Here is a 20,747-nt window from a genome sequence, read left to right as displayed (position 1 = left end):
TTAAACCCTGCTAATTCATCCCACTTACACATCCGTTATAAATCTCGGCGAGAGCGGCTTGATTCATGGCAATCTGGGAGCATGCTACAGCAAATTCTTCTCCTTGTAATTAACAGTAAATTGTTTTACTGCCTTGCAATGAATTTTTCAGTTATATTGCAAATGAACTCCTAAATGCACGGTTATTTCCCAAGAACTGACTTATATCATTAGGTAATTAAAAAGTATTGCTTTAAAACCAAAAGCTTTTAATCAAGAGAAATACAATGTAACCATAGATTAAGGACAAGGGAATTGCCACACCGTATTTGTCAGTAATTCAACTCACCATACAAAAATCACACACTAAAAAGATAGAGTATGCTCTGTCGGAGGCGTCCCTGACTCTCAGACTTTTATTGGACACAATGTGGGCATGCGTCTGGACCAGGCGATGTAATCGAGTGCAGAAGAGAAGGCAAATCGATCAGATCACTACTAGCTCAAGTGATTTGTGAGACACGTGAGTCAGATTTATGCACTGCATAAAGGGGTAGTTCACAAAAAAAAAAAATAATAATTCTTTCAAATCAACTGGTACTCGGAAGTGACAGAGATTCGTAATTTACTTCTATTTAAAAATCTCCAGTCTTCCAGTACTTATTAGCTGCTTTATGTCCTGCAGGAAGTGGTGGATTCTCTCCAGTCTGACACAGTGCTCTCTGCTGCCACCTCTGTCCAGGTCAGGAACTTTCCAGAGGAGGAGCAAATTTTTATTCTCCAGACTGGAAAGAATACACCACTTCCTGCATGACATACAGCAGCTGATAAGTACTGGAGGATTTGAGATTTTTTTTTAAATAGACGTAAACTTCAAACCTCTGGAACTTTCTGGCACCAGTTGATTTGAAAGAAAAAAAAATACCTCTTTAACCCCCTAAAGATGTGGCCAATTATTTTTTTTTCTCCTCACTTTCTAAGAACTCTTTGGGGGACATTTATCAAAATGCAACCCTGGTGTATGCAATGGAAAAGGCGCATATTTGGGGGAGGCAGCAAGGCATGGAGGAGGTGTGGCCTCCTCCCACACCTACTTATGATGATTTAAATGTATGTAACGCTGACATAAGGGGGTGGCGTTTTATATAGCGCTCTAATCTCGAACTCCTCACCTTATCAGCTTTGCTGGATTTATTAAGAGGCACACAAAAATATATTTTGTTTTAAATAAAAAATATATATATATAAAAAAAAGACTTTGCATTACTATGTTTTGACCCTATATTTTTCTTATTTATGAGCTGTTTTTTAAATTATTGATCTGTAGTTTTTATTATTAGCACTTTGGGGGTAGATTTTAGACTTTTTAAAAACAGCTTTGTTAATATTATTTTTTGAGTTTTTGTATCTATAATTTTTATTAAAAGCTGCCATGCATTTTTATTTTGTGTTTTCTCCATAGGCTTCTGTCCAGGATTTGAAAAACTCTAGGATGATTTGTGTACAAAACAACATCAGATTAAAAAGTACCACTTAAAATGCCATCAGAGGTGTATTACAGCCAGTAATACTTATTAGCGGAAATAATATTACATTAGTGAGGGTCTGACCGCTGGGACCCCCAGTGATCAGTAATTTAGGGGGTCTTAGCATAAGCAATAATAAATTGGTTGGAGCAGCTGTGCATCCAGACTGCTGCTCAATGCGACTCTATGGGTATAGGAAAGCAGCCATCAGAGATATAACGTAAAGCTATGTGGCCCCATAATCTGTAACAGGGCCATCAATTTACCAAACGCAATTTCTAATATTGGTGACTTCTTAGATGGTGGGGTCTTTGGGCCCTTTTTAGACATTAAAGCCCTGGTATGACTACATCTGTGTGCAGTGTCCCAGAACCCATGTGTCACTGCTGGTTCTGTGTATATGTAGGATGGCACTGAAGGTATACATGCTATTGGGTATTCTGTGGATGGTAAAGGCAGTACTGCATTTTGGCCACGAGATGTCACTCTGTATTTTCTACTTTTGCAAAACACAGCTGAAGGAAAATGTGCATGGAAAAAAAAAAAAAGTTGATGATGTATGTCCCTAGTTGGCTTGTCATTCAATCCCTGCAAAGGTATCCTGAAATAGTTACTTTCCTTGTCTCCCCTTGTCTTTTCCACCAATCAGAAACTTCTAGGAAGCCTATTAGTAGAGGTGGAGTGGGCCATGTTCTTAATTCTTCAGTCAGAAGTCTAGTCAGAAAACAAAAGTTGGTTCCTGATGAGAGACTTTCCTGGTCCTGGCCGGCTGGCCAGGGCCCCATGCCGGGTTCCACTACGGTATCCTGCTTCTTATTCAAATTTTCCTACATGCTAGCCATGTCAGGCTAGTACATTTTGGGTGCGACTTCAAATGGACTGAATTCTATCTATGCTGAGGGGCTATTCTCTTCTCCAAGCCCTGACTTCAACAGGAGCTTCAGTCAAGATAGCGGTCTGGGAAAGAGCAACTATGGCGAATTACATGGCTGTAATTCACCAGGACTCAACCGGGAACCCTAACAGCTGGCCCTCCCTTAAGTGAAGCCTGTACTACTGGACGTGTCACTCTGTGCCCTCGACCAGCAACAGGCGGATCTTCATAGCCATTAATACAGGTTATTTGCCAAAGTATATTGCCACAGACTGCAACGTGGTTAGAGCCCCCATCTCACGTTAGCCCACCTAGCTCTCAAGTCAAGTCTAAACAATACATTTAAAGAAATGCTTGTATATTTGAAATATGTTTCATTTAACATAATGCATCACTACAGACCTAGTTTTCTTTGTGATGCCGCCCTTTAACTAAGTAACTTTTTAAAGTTGTCCTTTAAAAAGTGTAAAAAAAATTTTTTAAAAAAAATATTTAAAAAGTGGCATAGCTCCTCCCCCAATAAAAGTAAAAAAAACATAAAAATACATATGTTATATATTTTAGCTCGCATAATTGGCCCATCTAATAAAATGTAACAATATTGGTGACGTACGGGAACAGTGTAAACAATAAAAAGCATAAAAAGCTCCAGAATAGCAGATTTTTTTATTACATTATGTACCAGGAAAAAAATAATGAGTGATCCAAACTTCGCATCTACACAAGTATGGTACGAATGAAAACTACAAATCGTGGCGAAAGAAATAAGACCCCAGCCCTCTAGGTTGTAAAATAAAAAGTGATATGACTCTTAAAAGCGACGAGTAAAAAACGAAAATGCAAAAATGAAAATTGGCGCCTGGTCATTAAAGTAGAACTCTGTCCATAAAAATTAATAAAACCTGGCAGCTGGCAGGGGGAATTGATAATGAGTAGTAACCTACCTCTCCCCATGCCCGCAGTGAGCAGCGGGAACGGCCTTGGGACCACTACTGGTAGGCATTTCTCCCCCACCCCCGGATTGTGATGTCATCGCGACTCGGGGGAGAATGCCTGTACCGGCTGATGGACTGGCTGCTCAGCCAATCACTGACTGGAGCAGCGCCTCACCCCAGTCACTCACTAGTCAAGCAGCCAGTTCATCAGCCAGGTTGTAACGTGTGCAGTGATGATCCCAGAGCCTGGTGGGGGTCCTACGGCCGGTCCGTTCCCTTACCACAGGCACAGGGAGGGGTAAGTTCTTACTCATTATCAATTCCCCCTGTCGGCTGCCGGATTTTTTAAATGGCCGGACTTTTCCTTTATGGAGTGTAGTGCTAGAGATCTCCTATGGGATGGAGAAAAGTCCACAATGACATGATGACATAATGTGGTTGTTCCCGGGCCCCATTGTAGGAATTACTATTGTGATAACCTATAAAAAGTGATTCTAATAAATAAATTCTAATAAAATAAATTCTAATAAAATATGTAATCAGATACTGATACATAGTGATTACTAGAGATGAGCCAATACGATTTGATCGAGTAGGTATTCGATCGAATATTGCGGTAGTCGAAAGATTCGAATTCAATCGAGTAGTGTGGCGAATAAGCGGGAAACATTTTAAAGCCCTCCCCTCGCAGTTGGCACTTTTTTTAATCCAATCTCCATGCAGGGAGGCCGTGAGGGACCCTGGGAGTACGCACACAGCGCGAAACAGCGTCTACCATCATTGGATGGCTGGACCACATGACCTCAAATCCTAAATACTTGGCTCCCGCCTCTCGACCGTAGATGCGCTTTCAACCTAGTCAGGGAAAGATCTTGGAGCAGGGAGAGATAGGTTTTAGTAGCGTTTTGGTTAGGCCGGATTACTACAGAACCCAAAAGTCCTTTTCAGGGCTTAAATACAGCGAAAAAGTCATCTCTGAATCCAAAGCTTCTCAGTGCTAAGACATAGATGATATAACAGCAGCAGCAGGTGTATTCATTCCAGTACCCTGTGTGTACAAGTGACTTATAGTGTCCCTGGTCTAGCCCACTAAGGGCACCTGATATATACTGGCCCAGTAGCCCACTATGGGCACGTTATACATACTGTTCTAGTAGCCCACTAAGGGCACCTGATATATACTGTTCCAGTAGCCCAATAAAAGGCACGTGATACATATTGTTCCAGTAGCCCAGTAAAAGGCACGTCATACATACTGTTCCAATAACGTTCGTACAGCATGACGCGTGATACGCGCGAATAACATGACGCACTGCAGACGCACATTGGAATCATGTATGTAACGCTGTGCAAGAAATACGAAAGAAATGTGTGAACATTGCCGTAAACGTTCGCAAAGCGTCCGCAAATATGTTTCCTTCGCAACTGCGGAGAGTGACATTATACTGCGATTTTGGGGTGTTGGGTGCACCCAGGCATGCTCCCCCTAATGTCCCAGTGTCATTTCGGAGGTGTTTGCATCGTCTAGGGAGGTTTCATGGGGGACTTGGTGACCTCCAAGTGGTCGAATTTAGATTTCCAAGTGCCGCAATTTTTTTCCCTATAGATTATAATGGGATCGAATATTCGTTCGAATAGTCGAATCTTGGTGACTATCGAAGTCGAATATTTTACTACTCGCTCATCTCTAGTGATTACTACGATTGGTTACTCCATCCGATCTCGGCAAATGAAGGAACTATGTGGAATTACACTGAACGATTAGTGAACAAATGCGGAATTACAGCGAACGATTAAAAATGATTTCTGCGTCAGCGCCAAACAAACGATGAGCGATTTCTTCTTGGCCTTTTGATCGTTGCCTGCACTTACACGAAAGGATTATCAATTACATTCGAACAATATAACGATAATTTGCACGATAATCGTCCTGTGTATTAGGGCCCTTCCTTTGCTTGGGTTACGTCACGTTGCTACTCTTTGCGCCATTTATAATGAATAAATAATGAGCGCTTTATTGAGAAAAATGGTCTGATTTCAATTTCAATAGTCGTCATTGTGCGTCCGGCAGTGAGCGCAGCTGACTATATTTTATAAGTGCAATATGCTAAGTGTAATATGTGAAAAGCCTCAGATCCTTGCTGAGATTACAGCTAGACAGCTGCGCGTAACCTAATGGGATCTAACATTCACCAACATACTGTATGCAGGCAGCAAAAACTATCAACATGACATCCTGGGCGGAAGCTGACAAAAATGCACAATTTACTTAGCATCAAGTTGGGAATCCAAATCTACATCACATTGTAGTTTGTAAGACAGACAAGACAGCCCATCAGCATCATTACCCCACAAGACCCAGAGGCAACTCCAAGTCAACCAATACAGCTGCTGGATGAGTCTGCCAGGGAGCCAGATGTAACGGCTTCTGGAGAAATCGCTTCCTCCGATTAGCATCTGTGTTCTTAATTGCCATGAAAAAGGGAGAGAGAAGATGGCATGGAAACTGCAAGGCCACTGCACAGAGACGGATGTATTTAAAGGGGTAGTAAGGAAGAAAAGGAGCACTACAGGCCTATTCGTATCCATAGGAAGAGCCTTGTATTGCAGCTAAGCACCATGTATTATACTCCAGAGCTGCACTCACTATTCTGCTGGTGAGGTCACTGTGTATATACATTACATTACTGATCCTGAGTTACATCCTGTATTATACTCCAGAGCTGCACTCACTATTCTGCTGGTGGGGTCACTGTGTACATACATGACATTACTGATCCTGAGTTACATCTTGTATTATACCCCAGAGCTGCACTCACTATTCTGCTGGTGGAGTCACTGTGTACATATGTGGTGGTGTGCCGCCTTGTGGTGGTGTGTGTATGACCGGTCACTTGCTAGGTGGTAACGTGTGACGCCACTACTGTGGTGGTTGGTCGGAGTATAGATGTTAGGTTGTCGTGACGCCAGTGCCAGGTGGGCTCACAGGTATGGTGGCACACCTGCTTTTAGTTTAGAGTGGCGAGCTATACCCTTTGCCCTGTGGTCGGTGACCTGCCGGGCTGTGAGAGGGTCTCTTGGGTACTTATCACGGTGGTCCGGAGTGGAGTTGTGACCCACCTGGACTATCGGTACTGCCACCCACAGAAAGGGGAGATGACCCAAGGATGTGATATCTGCCGTGTAGGTGCTCAAACAATAACCACTTAGTCCCGTTAGCACAAATAGATCTTCTTTACTGAGGAATTACTTTGTACAATAACTGATAGCGGACTGTAGACTTGACAAGACAGGAGCTGTAGAGAATCTTTAGATAAGAAGAGGTGTGAGCAGTAGAGAGGAGTTTACACTAAGAGTCCAGAACAGTGGAGAAGAGTTTGTGCTTCAAGTCCAGAGTAGTGGAGAGGAGTGTGTGCTGAGAGTCCCAACCCAATGTAGAAGTGTGCTCTCCCGAAACTTTAGAAGAAGAAGTAGTAGAATACTGAAGACTTGGAAGTAGACTTTTACTTGTGCCCCTGTTTCTACCTTAACTGTTGGGTACAACCTGTTTGCCCACCAGTGTCGGGTGACCCATCCTATGTTCTCAGTGTAGGTTGGGGTTTCTCTGAATTGTCCTCTCCCTTGAGTGGTTTAGCACCGCATAAAACTAGTGTCTCCCATGTGTGTCTGCTCTACCCAGGAACCTGACTAAGACCAAGACTAACTAAGACTGACTAAAAATGGGTGTGTGCTTCCTCTCCCCATGTGACAACTTCCTACAGGAGGTGTTATGTCCCCTGTGAGTGGTGGAGAAGAAAGCACATGAAAAAGGAGCTTAGAGATAGGTAGAGAAGATCTGGTGTAGAGATCACAACAAACAAAAACCCTGTGCAAAACATAAGTAGAGTTATATACAATAGCGACATCTTGTGGCAAAACTTCACTGCCACAGATACTTGAAGTACAGATTTTAGCGAGGGGTGTAAAATACTAGTAACACCAATGGTGGGATATCACACAAACATTACATTACTGATCCTGTACTGATCCTGAGTTACATCCTTTATTATACTCCAGAGCTGCACTCACTATTCTGCTGTGGACATACATTACTTATCCTGTACTGATCCTAAGTTACATCCTGTTTTATACTCCAGGGCTGTACTCACTATTCTGCTGGTGGGGTCACTGTGTACATACATTGCATTACTTATTCTGTGCTGATCCTGAGTTACGTCCTGTATTATACTCCAGAGCTGAATTCACAGTTCTGCCAAGCCGATATCTCCCAGTTGTGGCGAGCAGCTGCCATTTTAGAAAGCAGGAAGTGTTCTGGGCGGGAAAAGCGCTTTCCCATGATGCCGGAACACATCCAGTCAGCAGGGATCTTGCAGTAGCCCACCCCCTGTGTGACGTCGGTATTGCTTTAAGAGGAGCGGTCACATGACCGCACCACGCAGTCTGCAGAGAGAGAGGAAGGAGACTGTTACCAGTGCACAGAGCTCGTCAGTGACAAAATGCTGCTGCTGCACTGAGAAGATATTGTACAAAAGCAACGACAAAAAGATTGTTAGGAAAGCGGAGAGGAGAAACATATAGTGATTGATAGAGAAAAATAGAGAGGGCGAAAGATAGGTAGATAGATTAGGCATAGGAGAGCAAAAGGTGCACAGAACAAAAACGTGCTATACAGATATACAAGTACTATAGTTGGACCCTTGCGAGAGTGTGTATGACATAGGTGTTTTCCTGAGGCACAAATATATACCTTGTGCATGTGTGTAGAATAAAACTCTAAAAAAAAGTGCTATACAGATATACAAGTACTGTAGTTGGACCCTTGCAAGAGTATATATGACATAGGTGTTTTCCTGAGACACAAATATATACCTCTTGCATGTCTGGTGAATTTTCTTGCATAGACCCTGTAATGGTGAGTTTCCTGCATAGACCCTGTAATGGTGAATATTGAAGTCTAAAAAAAAAATTGACTTTGAAATATTAAAAAGATAATGATGTTACTGACATGTAGAGCCCTAAATTCAACCAAATACACTACCCCCGTATCATATAGATGCTTTAAACTATGAAATCCGAAGAAATCCGAAATTTGGTCGAAACAAACTTTTCAAAAAGATCTGGAAGTCCGGCCGGCCGGAACTCTTGAAGAGTTCGCTGATCTCTTTATATAATATTATATCATAAACGATACAGACAATCATTGAAGGTTAATGACATGTCCAGCTCTGCTACATCTATATGTATATTACATACGCTTTACAGCAATGAGTTTACACTACAATTTTTTCATCTGTTTTAAAAAATAAAAAATAATGCAAAAACGAATGTATTTGTGTGCATCCATTTTTTCCACTGACCTCCATTATAAAAATAAAACGGTTAAAAAACGCATATTTTTTTCTCAACATGCAAAAAAACATAGGTTACCACATTTTGTGTATGTTTAAAAAAAAAAAAAAAAGATGTTTTTATTAGTGTGTTTTTTTTACACTAATGCATTGTCTTTTTCAATCCGTTTTTTCATCCGTTTTTGTAAAAATGGATGAAAAAAAATGTAGGTGCCAGGTTCCCTATACTATTGTATTATATACTTTACGTTTACCGAGCATTCGTCTCAATGAGATCACATGTTCCTCACCGCTGGCCGCGTGTTCCTGTATACGGTTGAAGGAGAGTTTATAAAAACCTCTTACCTGAAGCTAGAGTCTTCCCGAGCGCAGGTTTACTTGTCACACAACCAATCTTATTGCAGAGGGTGACAGTGACGGCGTAATCATGGTAGGCCTCTAGTCCTGTCACTTCATAATATACTTCATGACTCTCCGCTACGTACAGCACCTGGAGGGAGGGAAATCCAGCAGAAGAAGATCGCTGACTAAATGACATGCCAGACGTGACAGCGCGATTACATTTTCTCATAGTAACAGTATAATAAAATAAATTAGTATCAATAGTATAATAATAACCAATCCACGGACAAAGGAGCAGTAAACATATAGTAATATATGGAGAGTAACAGTCTAGTAAACCACCTATCAAACAGCCCACCTTACTGGTGAGGAGCCACTACTCTGTACAGATGGATAACACTAGCCTTTAAATACCCCTTTAAGTAACCCCTCTGGAGAAAAAAATATTTTTGTAAATTATTTCTATTAAAAAATCTCCAGTCTTCCAGAACTTATCAGTTGCTGTATGTTCTGCAGAAAGTGGTGAATTCTTTCCAGTCTGACACAGTGCTCTCTGCTGCCACCTCTGTCCATGTCAGGAATGTCCAGAGCAGCAGCAAATCCCCATAGAAAACCTCTCCTGCTCTCCAGACTGGAAATAATACACCACTTCATGTAAAATTGTAAAAACTAAAATATATGTGGCTTTGGTCTAGATTTACTATTTAAGTGATTTTTTTTAACCAGTTTAACTCATTTGGCATGTGTCTCTGGAATAAAAAGTCACCCACTGCACTCCAATCAAGTTTAAAGGGGAAATCCGGGTAGAGGTTAAAAATTTTTTTTACTTCTGCCGAAGCATAACGCATTACTTACCTGTCTATTCCAGTTTTGAAAGTACCAAAAGTCCATTTGTTTTTGTTTTTTTTGCTCTGTATTGTGTTTCTGTCTTTCCTGGTTTAGCATTTCCCAGAATGCAATGCTTTCCCTCATGTGACCATCACAGCCCCCACCCATTACAATCAGAAAAATTTGTGCTGCACCTGCTTCTGGCTGGTCTGAGATGGTGAATCAGTCAGGGGATTGGGTTATCCAGCCCCACCTCCTGTGACATCACACCCTGCCCCCTATCTGCATCATCAGCCTGTGCTCAGCAAACACACACAATGTGAGACAGAGGCATGGAAGATTTGTCTCTTAGGGGGGGATAGCAGAAGGAGCAGGAGACAATGTGAATTGGCACATAGGCCATTTTTTTTCACTCCCTGGATTTCTATCAGCTACCAGTGTGACAGAACCGTACGGGTAAAGTAATACATTGTATAGACACATCTATATAACTTTTAATGTACTTTTAATAGAAAACAAGTTTTTCTTATCCGGAGTTTCCCTTTAAACAAATCATGAACAGAGAAAAATACAATTTTATATATATATATATATATATATATATATATATATATATATAATTTTTTTTTTCTGACCAATGAAATTTGAGGGGGAAAAATTCTTTTTGTGATAGTTTTATTAATAAATCTCTAGGCTTTGGGAAAAACCAACGTTCATACCCTTTGTAAAGGGTTAAAATGGCAATTTGTTCAGGTTTCTTCTTGTAGAGTGTCAGAAGTTTGGCTCAAATTTTGGCAAATGTGCAAAAATGACATCATAAATTGTCAGGATGGGAAAAGTAAATGTGGGCTGTTAAAAAAAAAATATATATATATACACTACCGTTCAAAAGTTTGGGGTCACATTGAAATGCCCTTATTTTTGAAGGAAAAGCACTGTACTTTTCAATGAAGATAACTTTAAACTAGTCCTAACTTTAAACAAATACACTCTATACATTGCTATGTGGTAAATGACTATTCTAGCTGCAAATGTCTGGTTTTTGGTGCAATATCTACATAGGTGTATAGAGGCCCATTTCCAGCAACTATCACTCCAGTGTTCTAATGGTACAATGTGTTTGCTCATTGGCTCAGAAGGCTAATTGATGATTAGAAAACCCTTGTGCAATCATGTTCACACATCTGAAAACAGTCTAGCTCGTTACAGAAGCTACAAAACTGACCTTCCTTTGAGCAGATTGAGATTCTGGAGCATCACATTTGTGGGGTCAATTAAACACTCAAAATGGCCAGAAAAAGAGAACTTTCATCTGAAACTCGACAGTCTATACTTGTTCTTAGAAATGAAGGCTATTCCATGCGAGAAATTGCTAAGAAATTGAAGATTTCCTACAACGGTGTGTACTACTCCCTTCAGAGGACAGCACAAACAGGCTCTAACCAGAGTAGAAAAAGAAGTGGGAGGCCGCGTTGCACAACTAAGCATGAAGATAAGCACATTAGAGTCTCTAGTTTGAGAAACAGACGCCTCATAGGTCCCCAACTGGCATCTTCATTAAATAGTACCCGCAAAACACCAGTGTCACCATCTAAAGTGAAGAGGCGGCTGCGGGATTTTGGTCTTCAGGGCAGAGTGGCAAAGAAAAAGCCATATCTGAGACTGGCCAATAAAAGAAAAAGATTAAGATGGGCAAAAGAACACAGACATTGGGCAGAGGAAGACTGGAAAAAAGTGTTGTGGACGATGAATCCAAGTTTGAGGTGTTTGGATCACAAAGAAGAAGGTTTGTGAGACGCAGAAGAAATGAAAAGATGCTGGAAGAATGCCTGACGCCATCTGTTAAGCATGGTGGAGGTCATGTGATGGTCTGGGGTTGGTGCTGGTAAGGTGGGAGATTTGTACAGGGTAAAAGGGATTCTGAATAAGGAAGGCCATCACTCTGCACCGCCATGCCATACCCAGTGGGCAGCGCTTGGTTGGAGCCAATTTCATCCTACAACAGGACAATGACCCTAAACACCTCCAAATTGTGCAAGAACTATTTCCAGCAGAAGCAGCAGCTGGTATTCTATCATAGGTAATGGAGTGGCCAGCGCAGTCACCAGATCTGAACCCCATTGAGCTGTTGTGGGAGCAGCTGGACCGTATGGTACGCCAGAAGTGCCCATCCAACCAATCCAACTTGTGGGAGCTGCTTCTAGAAGCGTGGGGGGCAATTTCTCCAGCTTACCCCAACAGATTAACAGCTAGAATGCCAAAGGTGGGCAATGCTGGAATTGCTGCAAAAGGAGGATTCTCTGACGAAAGCAAAGTGTGATGTAAAAACAATGTTATTTCACATACAAATCATTATTTCTAACCTTGTCAATGTCTTGTCTCTATTTTCTATTCATTTCACAACGTATGGTGGTGAAGAACAGTGACTTTTCATGGAAAACACAAAATAGTTTGGGTGACCCCAAACTTTTGAACGATAATATATATGTATATGCTTCTACACCTACTACAATAAAGGCAATAGAAGCACAAACAAGACAGCCATGGTGTATTGAAGGACACAGGGGAGCTGCAACCCCATCCAATCACCCTGATGCCGTGACCTCTATTGTCTGTGGCATCAAGGGTGTTAAAGGGGAAGTCCGCCATTGTTAATTTTTTTCAAAATAGCTCCAGTTCAGTGGTCCCCTGTCCTCCGCTCTGGTTCCCTCCACCCCTCACCCCCCGCCACTTCTTGTTCTGAGCGGTGACCTGGGTTTTTAATGTGTCAGCCCCACTCAGCCAGTCAGTGGCCAACGATGAGTGGGGCTGACACGTCACGACCCGTGTCCCAGATCAGAAGCGACCTGGGGCAGGAAACCAAAGCGGGGGGGCAGCAGACCCCTACACTGGAGCCGATGTTGTTATGTTCAGCCACCTCCTCCCCTATTATGAAAAAAAATGCCAGACACCAGACTTCTCCTTTAAAGGACTGAAGTTATCAGACGGGATGCCCCAAATTTTGTCACACTTTCCCTATTGCACCTTTAAAATTAATCGAGAATTAATCCTGGCCAGTCCCCATTGTCGACCACTGGTAAAGTGTGAATGGCCGCACCTGAGAAGAAGCTCCTCTGGTATCTGATGGCTCCACTGGATCCGGTGACACCAAGTTGACTGTATATCCGGTAATTTCTCCTCTTGCTACATTGTTGCTCGGCTTCTCCCAAGACACATTTAGGGAATTTGCTGTACGTGGAAGGACGGCTGGAGGCGGCATGTATACTGGTTCTGGGAATGGAGCATTAGTGTAACAGGTGATTATGGGGGAATACAATATATGGTGCTGCACAGGAAACTTTAAAGAGGGTTGTCTGTTATTTTTGTTAGTTGGTTTCTCTACTACCCAACAATAGGCCTGAAGGTATTCTACTGCTGAGATCATTAGTGATCAGATGGAATCTCTGAGGGAATCTAGCAGTAAGGATTCAGTTCTTATAATTCTACATAATTCATAAATAATTTCCAACTACACAATTAGCAGGATGTTTGCTTATATGAATAGCTAAAAACCTACACAAATCATTTATAATTATAACATTTATAACAAGAGATAGATAGATAGATAGATAGATAGATAGATAGATAGATAGATAGATAGATAGATAGGAGATATATAGATAGATAGATAGATAGATAGATAGATAGGAGATAGATAGATGATAGATAGATAGATAGATAGAAAGATAGGAGATAGATAGATAGATAGATAGATAGATAGATAGATAATAGATAGATAGATAGATAGGAGATAGATAGATAGATAGATAGATAGATAGATAGGAGATAGATAGATAGATAGATAGATAGATAGATAGATAGGAGATAGATAGATAGATAGATAGATAGATAGATAGATAGGAGATAGATAGATAGATAGATAGGAGATAGATAGATAGATAGGAGATAGATAGATAGGAGATAGATAGATAGATAGATAGATAGGAGATAGATAGATAGATAGATAGATAGGAGATAGATAGGAGATAGATAGATAGATAGATAGATAGATAGATAGATAGATAGATAGATAGATAGATAGACTCCCACCTGATTCTGCTGTTTTTACTACCACCCATTCAGAAGCCACACTACCAGCCATGTTGGTGGTCACGACACAGAACTCATACTCGGTATTGGGCTCCAGGTTGGTGATGACAGCGTGGGTTACTGGTGGCATTAATGCATTTTCGTTCTCAGATTCCATCACTGGTTGGGGGTTCAGCCATCCACTTGCATGGAAGACTCGCCTTTCCATTGTTTGCTGTACATCTCTCATATATAGCTCATGCCTTATAATGACTCCTGGAGAAGGAAAAGAGTCAACTTTAGCAGGTGGAGCCTGAAGGGAAACCATCAGGAGGAGATCATGTATAACCTGCTGAAGGTGGGATTGTAGAAAATGGCTTTGCACATCTCACCTAGCAAGAGTGAGTGGCTATATTCTTTCTATCTATCTATCTATCTATCTATCTATTATCTATCTATCTCCTATCTATCTATCTATCTATCTATCTATCTATCTATCTCCTATCTATCTATCTATCTATCTATCTATCTATCTATCTATTATCTATCTATCCATTATCTATCTATCTATCTATCTATCTATCTATCTATCTATCTATCTATCTATTATCTTAAATATATCTATCATTTATCTTTCTGTGTGCACAATGTGGATCTCTTGACCTCTGGGGTGATCATAGTTATCTGAACATGCGGCACTCTCCATTGCTGCTGTTTATAGATGGAGACAAGAAAGCCCCCCTTCCCCCAAATGACAATACTGAATATACCAAGTGAGCTAAATTATACATATTAATGGTTTAATATTATTATTGTTATTTACATCGGTGTCACATGTGACAAGCGGAGTAACAAGCTGTGTACACAATATGGCTCATGGAAAACGTGTCGTCCTGATTTTACATAAGAAACTTATTAGGAAGGGAAATGCATGATGTGATATTATTTTCCTGTGTCATCAGTAACTATTTTGGAAGTGTAGATTATCTGTCCTAAAACAATCCCAATTAGCATTGATCGTCACTAAAAATAATTGTCCTTGACAACGAGGCGAAAAGAAAAGAAATATCATTATAAAGCTTTCTGGTATCAGAAGAAATAGCACATAAGCAAAGGCGAAGAGTAACGTCCCTTTGCGGCCCCTGGCCACGAAATCTTTGAGGGAGCCAAAGGAAATCACCATGGCCTCATTTATCTGGAAAAAGAGCCTAATTTGGGTCTTCTCAATTAATTATGGTTAAAAGTAACAATGGTAAATTAGGAGCGATGGGGGTGGGGAGCCCTCGGTGCATTATAACAAGTGACACGGCCATATATACTTCTCTCTCTTATCTGACAAGGTCATTTGGCTGGTTTCGCATTTGTTTTTTTTTCAACAAAAGGGACATGGTCTGCATAGCGGGGTCTACAGCCCTGCACTCTGACCCAGGAAGTCTCCCTCACCTTCCAAATCATAGCAGATCCACTTCAGGCTGGGGCTTACATCAGGGGACAGGACTGTGGAGGTAATCTCGCCATAGCTGTAACCCCTCTCTCCCCGGACAGGGAGTGCTGCTATACTGTGCTCACCCTATACCCTGCTCATTCCTTCCTGCAGTCTCTGTCCGCCCTTGTGTTTTCCATCCTCTCCATCCCTGCTATAATCGTCCTGAACTTAAACTCAGCTATACACACTGCTGCTATTATGTCTCTGCATTCATACTAAGCTATTCACATTGCTGCTATAATGTGCCTGCACTTACACTCAGCTACACACACTGCTGCTATAGTGTGTCTGCACTCACACCCAGCTATATACACTGCTGCTATAATGTGCCTGCACTCACTCTCAGCTATACACACTGCTGCTATAATGTGCCTGCACTTACACTCAGCTATACACAATGCTGTATAGAAAAGTTTCTGTCTCTTTCCTCCTGCACAGCTCTGTGATTCTCACTTCCTGATTGGTCCATGCTGAACACACCTCCCTTTCCCCATTGCTGTCATGTGACCACACCGACCTCTGACAGCAGCCCTGCTTCTCTATTCTAGTCTGTTTTACCACACTCCTGCATTATGGGGATCTGCAGTTCCATCCTGTATCTACAAACTGCAGCAGTTTTTTCACTCTTATGCAGTTACTATACATTATATACCACATGCTGCTATACTGTACAGTAACTTATATATCACATATCCAGCTGCAGTGTTATCAGGGTTATACAGTTACTATACATTATACACCACATGCTGATTGCTATACTGTACAGTAACTTATAATATCACATATCCAGCTTTCTTAATGTTTGTTTTATTTGTTTTACACGTTATTCAGAATAAAAAATCATTATATTTGGGATGTGGAACCAAATGTCTGCATATCAATGATTTCTTTTGGAAAAAATTGCTTTGGTTTAAGAGTGATTTGGATTACAAGCACGGTCCCCGAACGAATTATGCTCGTAATCCAAGGCACCACTGTATATGGATTGTCCCACCAGACATTATTGGGGAAAAATGGGGTACATGTAATATATATGATTGTGTGTGCTTACTATGTTCACACAACGTAAGTTCCGTGGAAATTATAGGCGTTGTTTCGACTGCCTTGATTTCCACGGAACCTACGTAGTGCTGCAGGCTGAAGGGATCCTGGCCGGAGTGTATACACTGTCACCGTACAGGGATACTACACACAGTGATGTCACAGTACAGGGATAATACACACAGTGATGTCACAGTACGGGGATAATACACACAGTGATGTCACAGTACAGGGATAATACACACAGTGATGTCACAGTACAGGGGGGATAATACACACAGTGATGTCACAGTACAGGGATAATACACACAGTGATGTCACAGTACAGGGATAATACACAGTGATGTCACAGTACAGGGATAATACACAGTGATGTCACAGTACAGAGATAATACACACAGTGATGTCACAGTACATGGATAATACACACAGTGATGTCACAGTACAGAGATAATACACAGTGATGTCACAGTACAGGGATAATACACACAGTGATGTCACAGTACAGGGATAATACACAGTGATGTCACAGTACAGGGATAATACACACAGTGATGTCACAGTACAGGGATAATACACACAGTGATGTCACAGTACAGGGGGATAATACACACAGTGATGTCACAGTACAGGGATAATACACACAGTGCGGTTCAGGGAAGAAACAGAGTGCTGCACCTCACACCTATGGCTGATACTAGTGCCGCTTGGCTAAATAAAAAACACATCAGAATTTTGTGTATGAATTGATCAAGCCATACTGCCCCATGTACCTCGTGCCGGTATCTGATACACATGGGTCCCTACACTAAGTCCACACCGTGCCACTGGTGGCCACTGACTGGCACGGTGTGGACTTAGTGTAGGGACCCATGTGTATCAGATACCGGCACGAGGTACATGGGGCAGTATGGCTTGATCAATTCATACACAAAATTCTGATGTGTTTTTTATTTAGCCAAGCGGCACTAGTATCAGCCATAGGTGTGAGGTGCAGCACTCTGTTTCTTCCCTGAACCGCATTTTGTTTCTCTCTCTTCTCCGTGTATTGCACTCCTCCTGGTGAGACCCACATGACCGCAATTAGCAGGAGACACCTGAGTGCACATGGTTTTAATCCCTCCTGTTTTTTCCCATTCTGTTTGCTGCAGCTATGGTGAGCGCAATACCTTATCCAGACTTGTGCTGCTTGGGGGCGACCTTCTCCGCCGGCGGTGCTGGCCGGGTTCTGGTGTGGTGTTTTTGGGTCTGGTCCTGTGACATGGGGGTCGCAGGGCCGTCCCATGGCCCCCGTTCCCTGGCTGTGCACGCCTGCGGGGTTGGTGGCCACTGACTGGCACGGTGTGGACTTAGTGTAGGGACCCATGTGTATCAGATACCGGCACGAGGTACATGGGGCAGTATGGCTTGATCAATTCATACACAAAATTCTGATGTGTTTTTTATTTAGCCAAGCGGCACTAGTATCAGCCATAGGTGTGAGGTGCAGCACTCTGTTTCTTCCCTGAACCGCATAATACACACAGTGATGTCACAGTACAGGGGTAATACACAGTGATGTCACAGTACAGGGATAATACACACAGTGATGTCACAGTACAGGGGTAATACACACAGTGATGTCACAGTACAGGGATAATACACAGTGATGTCACAGTACGGGGATAATACACAGTGATGTCACAGTACAGGGATAATACACACAGTGATGTCACAGTACAGGGATAATACACACAGTGATGTCACAGTACAGGGATAATACACAGTGATGTCACAGTACAGGGATAATACACACAGTGATGTCACAGTACAGGGATAATACACACAGTGATGTCACAGTACAGGGATAATACACACAGTGATGTCACAGTACGGGGATAATACACACAGTGATGTCACAGTACAGGGGGATAATACACACAGTGATATCACAGTACAGGGATAATACACACATAGTACAGGGACAAAACAATAGCGTCACAATACACAGAGCAAATTTTGGCATTTTTTATTATGTGTTTGCCTTCTATTTTTAGCATTTCATTACTGATTTAAAATATCATTTTTAATGTTTGTGCATTTAGTTATATCCATTATTTTGGATGACTTGTCACTGGAAATCTAAGCCCACTGAGTAGCCATAATAATGATGGAGGACTTACCATTGGGTTGTATTGGCGGTGACCACTGTAGGTGAAGATCAGTAGAGCTTGCGTTTTTGACCACTGGTGGACTCTGACCTGCAGGTGGCGCTTGAGCCGTTACCAACGTGGCCGGCATACTCTGCAGGCAGCCCTCCGAATTACAGGCAAGTACTGAGAAGTTATACTTGGTGAAGGGCGTTAAATTCTGAATAGTGACCTGTGTATCACGGCCCTCGTAAGCGATATTTGTCTCCAATGACCCTTGTGATGTATATACGAGCCTGAAAGTCGCAACCGGTCCAAGGGCATCTGGAATAAAGGTCCAGTTCATTGAAGCCGAGTACTGACCCATGGGATACACTAAGCTTAATTCTATGTCTCCAGACGGTGGCCCCGCTCTTGTTTGATAGGTCACATTGGTACTGTTGATGGATCCGTGTACGTTTCTGGCAGTGACGTGATAGGTGTAGGTGGTATATGGCAGAAGAAATGTATCCGTGTAGCTCTGTATACCTAACCCAAAGACATTAATGGTTAGACAAAATGGTTAGTTTGGGCTACAAGTGACAAAGAATCAGCAAATTAACATCAAAAAGTTGTAAATTTTTGAGGAAGGGCATTTAAATACAGGTCCGTGGCTGCTAACGTATTCTTTAATTTGGGTAAAGCAAGACCTAGCCATGACTTTGCATTGTGTATACCATTGGAACAAGTGGAAGAACTGGTCCAGCATCAACCACTCGGCTTCCTTCACAGCCCTAACTTCTACATTAGCAAGGGACATTTAGCGAGTTGGTGGGGGACCATGGACAAACAATTTGGCTGCTCATTCTGACTGTGGCCAAAATAAAGGAAAATCCAGGGCAGAAGGATGGGGAATAATAAAGAAGTAATACTTACCTGTCCCTGTGCCCCTGCAGTGCAGCTCTAAGGGCCATAGTCCTTTGTGGCCTCCTGCATCTCCCAGTCCTGCAACATCATGACCTGCCTCAGAGGTAGGACATCTCTGCAGTCACTTACTGGCTGAGCTGGTAGGTTCTGCCGGATCATGATGACACAGGAAGCTGAGAGAAACAGGAGACCGGGCTGAGATCTAGTTGGTGATGGGGGCAGGGATGGGTAATCATGACCTTTTTATTATGTTCCCAACAACCCCTGTCTGTCCTGGATTCTTACATATTATCAAATATTTATACTCCTGAAGTGCAGCAACCTGTAACATCTCCTTAGTGTGAGTTTGTAACAGAGCTAATAACACACGGGAGTCCATTCCTTCTCATTGGTGATGGGTTAGGCTAGGAGGCTCCATAGAATATTCTGTTCAGAGATAGACACCGATAGTCTGATGGATTGACTTTAGTCTAATTAATACTAATTGATTAGGGAAGGGATGGGTTGGACATGGACAATGAACCCTGGACTAGTCCCTGCCCACTGTACCTGCCTTCTTGCCTTGGACAGCCCTAGGCGACTGTGGGCAACTGGACAACAGTCCCTAATTTGCACTACAAAAAAACACGAAACACAAACAAGGAGAACTAACAGAAATTCAGAAAAATAATCCAAGAGGATAGTCAGGTACAATAGCCGGAGTCAGGAAATACAGATAACATGTGATAGCACAGGAAAACCAATCACGCTAGGAAACTTAGTCTAATAGCCAGTGTAACTGGCTAGGGGATGTTATATAGAAGGTCAGAGGGTCCAGAAAAAAGCCCCCTAATCCTCACCTCCTACACATGTGGAATAACACTTTTGAATACAGGATTCAAAACTCACGCCCTGTGGTGTGGACCCATGGCACTCTGCATTGCCGGATACGCCATCGGGTCTCCATTTTGTCAACCATCCGGGAGCGTCTGGGAGACTCAGAGCGTGCTTAATGGATGATGACCTGATGACTCGGAGCAGCACTTAAGTAGAGGGGCAGGTCGTCACTGAAGCCCTGACAGGTAAGTATGACTAATTGGATTAAAAAAAAAAAATTCTAGTGTAGTTTCTAGTCTGTTTAGTCTGGAATGGATTTTGCAACATAGTCCTTGAAAGAGAGCTAAGTGGGGCTCTGGTATTCAAAAGTAATGGCAAATCTTAGCCATTTACCATGCTGCGTAGCCATGCTTGAAAGGAACAGCTAGGTAGTGGAGCTATTAAAATTTCCAACCAAGGGTATGGGCCA

The 20,747-nt window shown here is 42.1% G+C and overlaps 1 protein-coding gene across 1 annotated transcript in view; it reads right to left on the bottom strand.

Annotated features, from left to right (window-relative positions):
- Nucleotides 1-20,747, bottom strand: part of USH2A (usherin) — a 504,580-nt gene that overhangs the window by 371,027 nt on the left and 112,806 nt on the right. Inside the window, exons 16-19 of the mRNA XM_069955428.1 lie at nt 18,590-19,084; nt 13,922-14,176; nt 12,930-13,102; nt 9,008-9,152 (exon numbers count right to left, since the gene is read on the bottom strand). Of these exons, the coding sequence (XP_069811529.1) occupies nt 9,008-9,152; nt 12,930-13,102; nt 13,922-14,176; nt 18,590-19,084 (1,068 nt within the window). The remainder of the gene's footprint in view (nt 1-9,007; nt 9,153-12,929; nt 13,103-13,921; nt 14,177-18,589; nt 19,085-20,747) is intronic.

This window comes from Dendropsophus ebraccatus, chromosome 15 (genome assembly GCF_027789765.1).
Source record: "Dendropsophus ebraccatus isolate aDenEbr1 chromosome 15, aDenEbr1.pat, whole genome shotgun sequence".
In the NCBI taxonomy this organism is placed as follows: Eukaryota; Metazoa; Chordata; class Amphibia; order Anura; family Hylidae; genus Dendropsophus; species Dendropsophus ebraccatus.
This window is presented reverse-complemented; position numbering and strand designations above follow the sequence as displayed.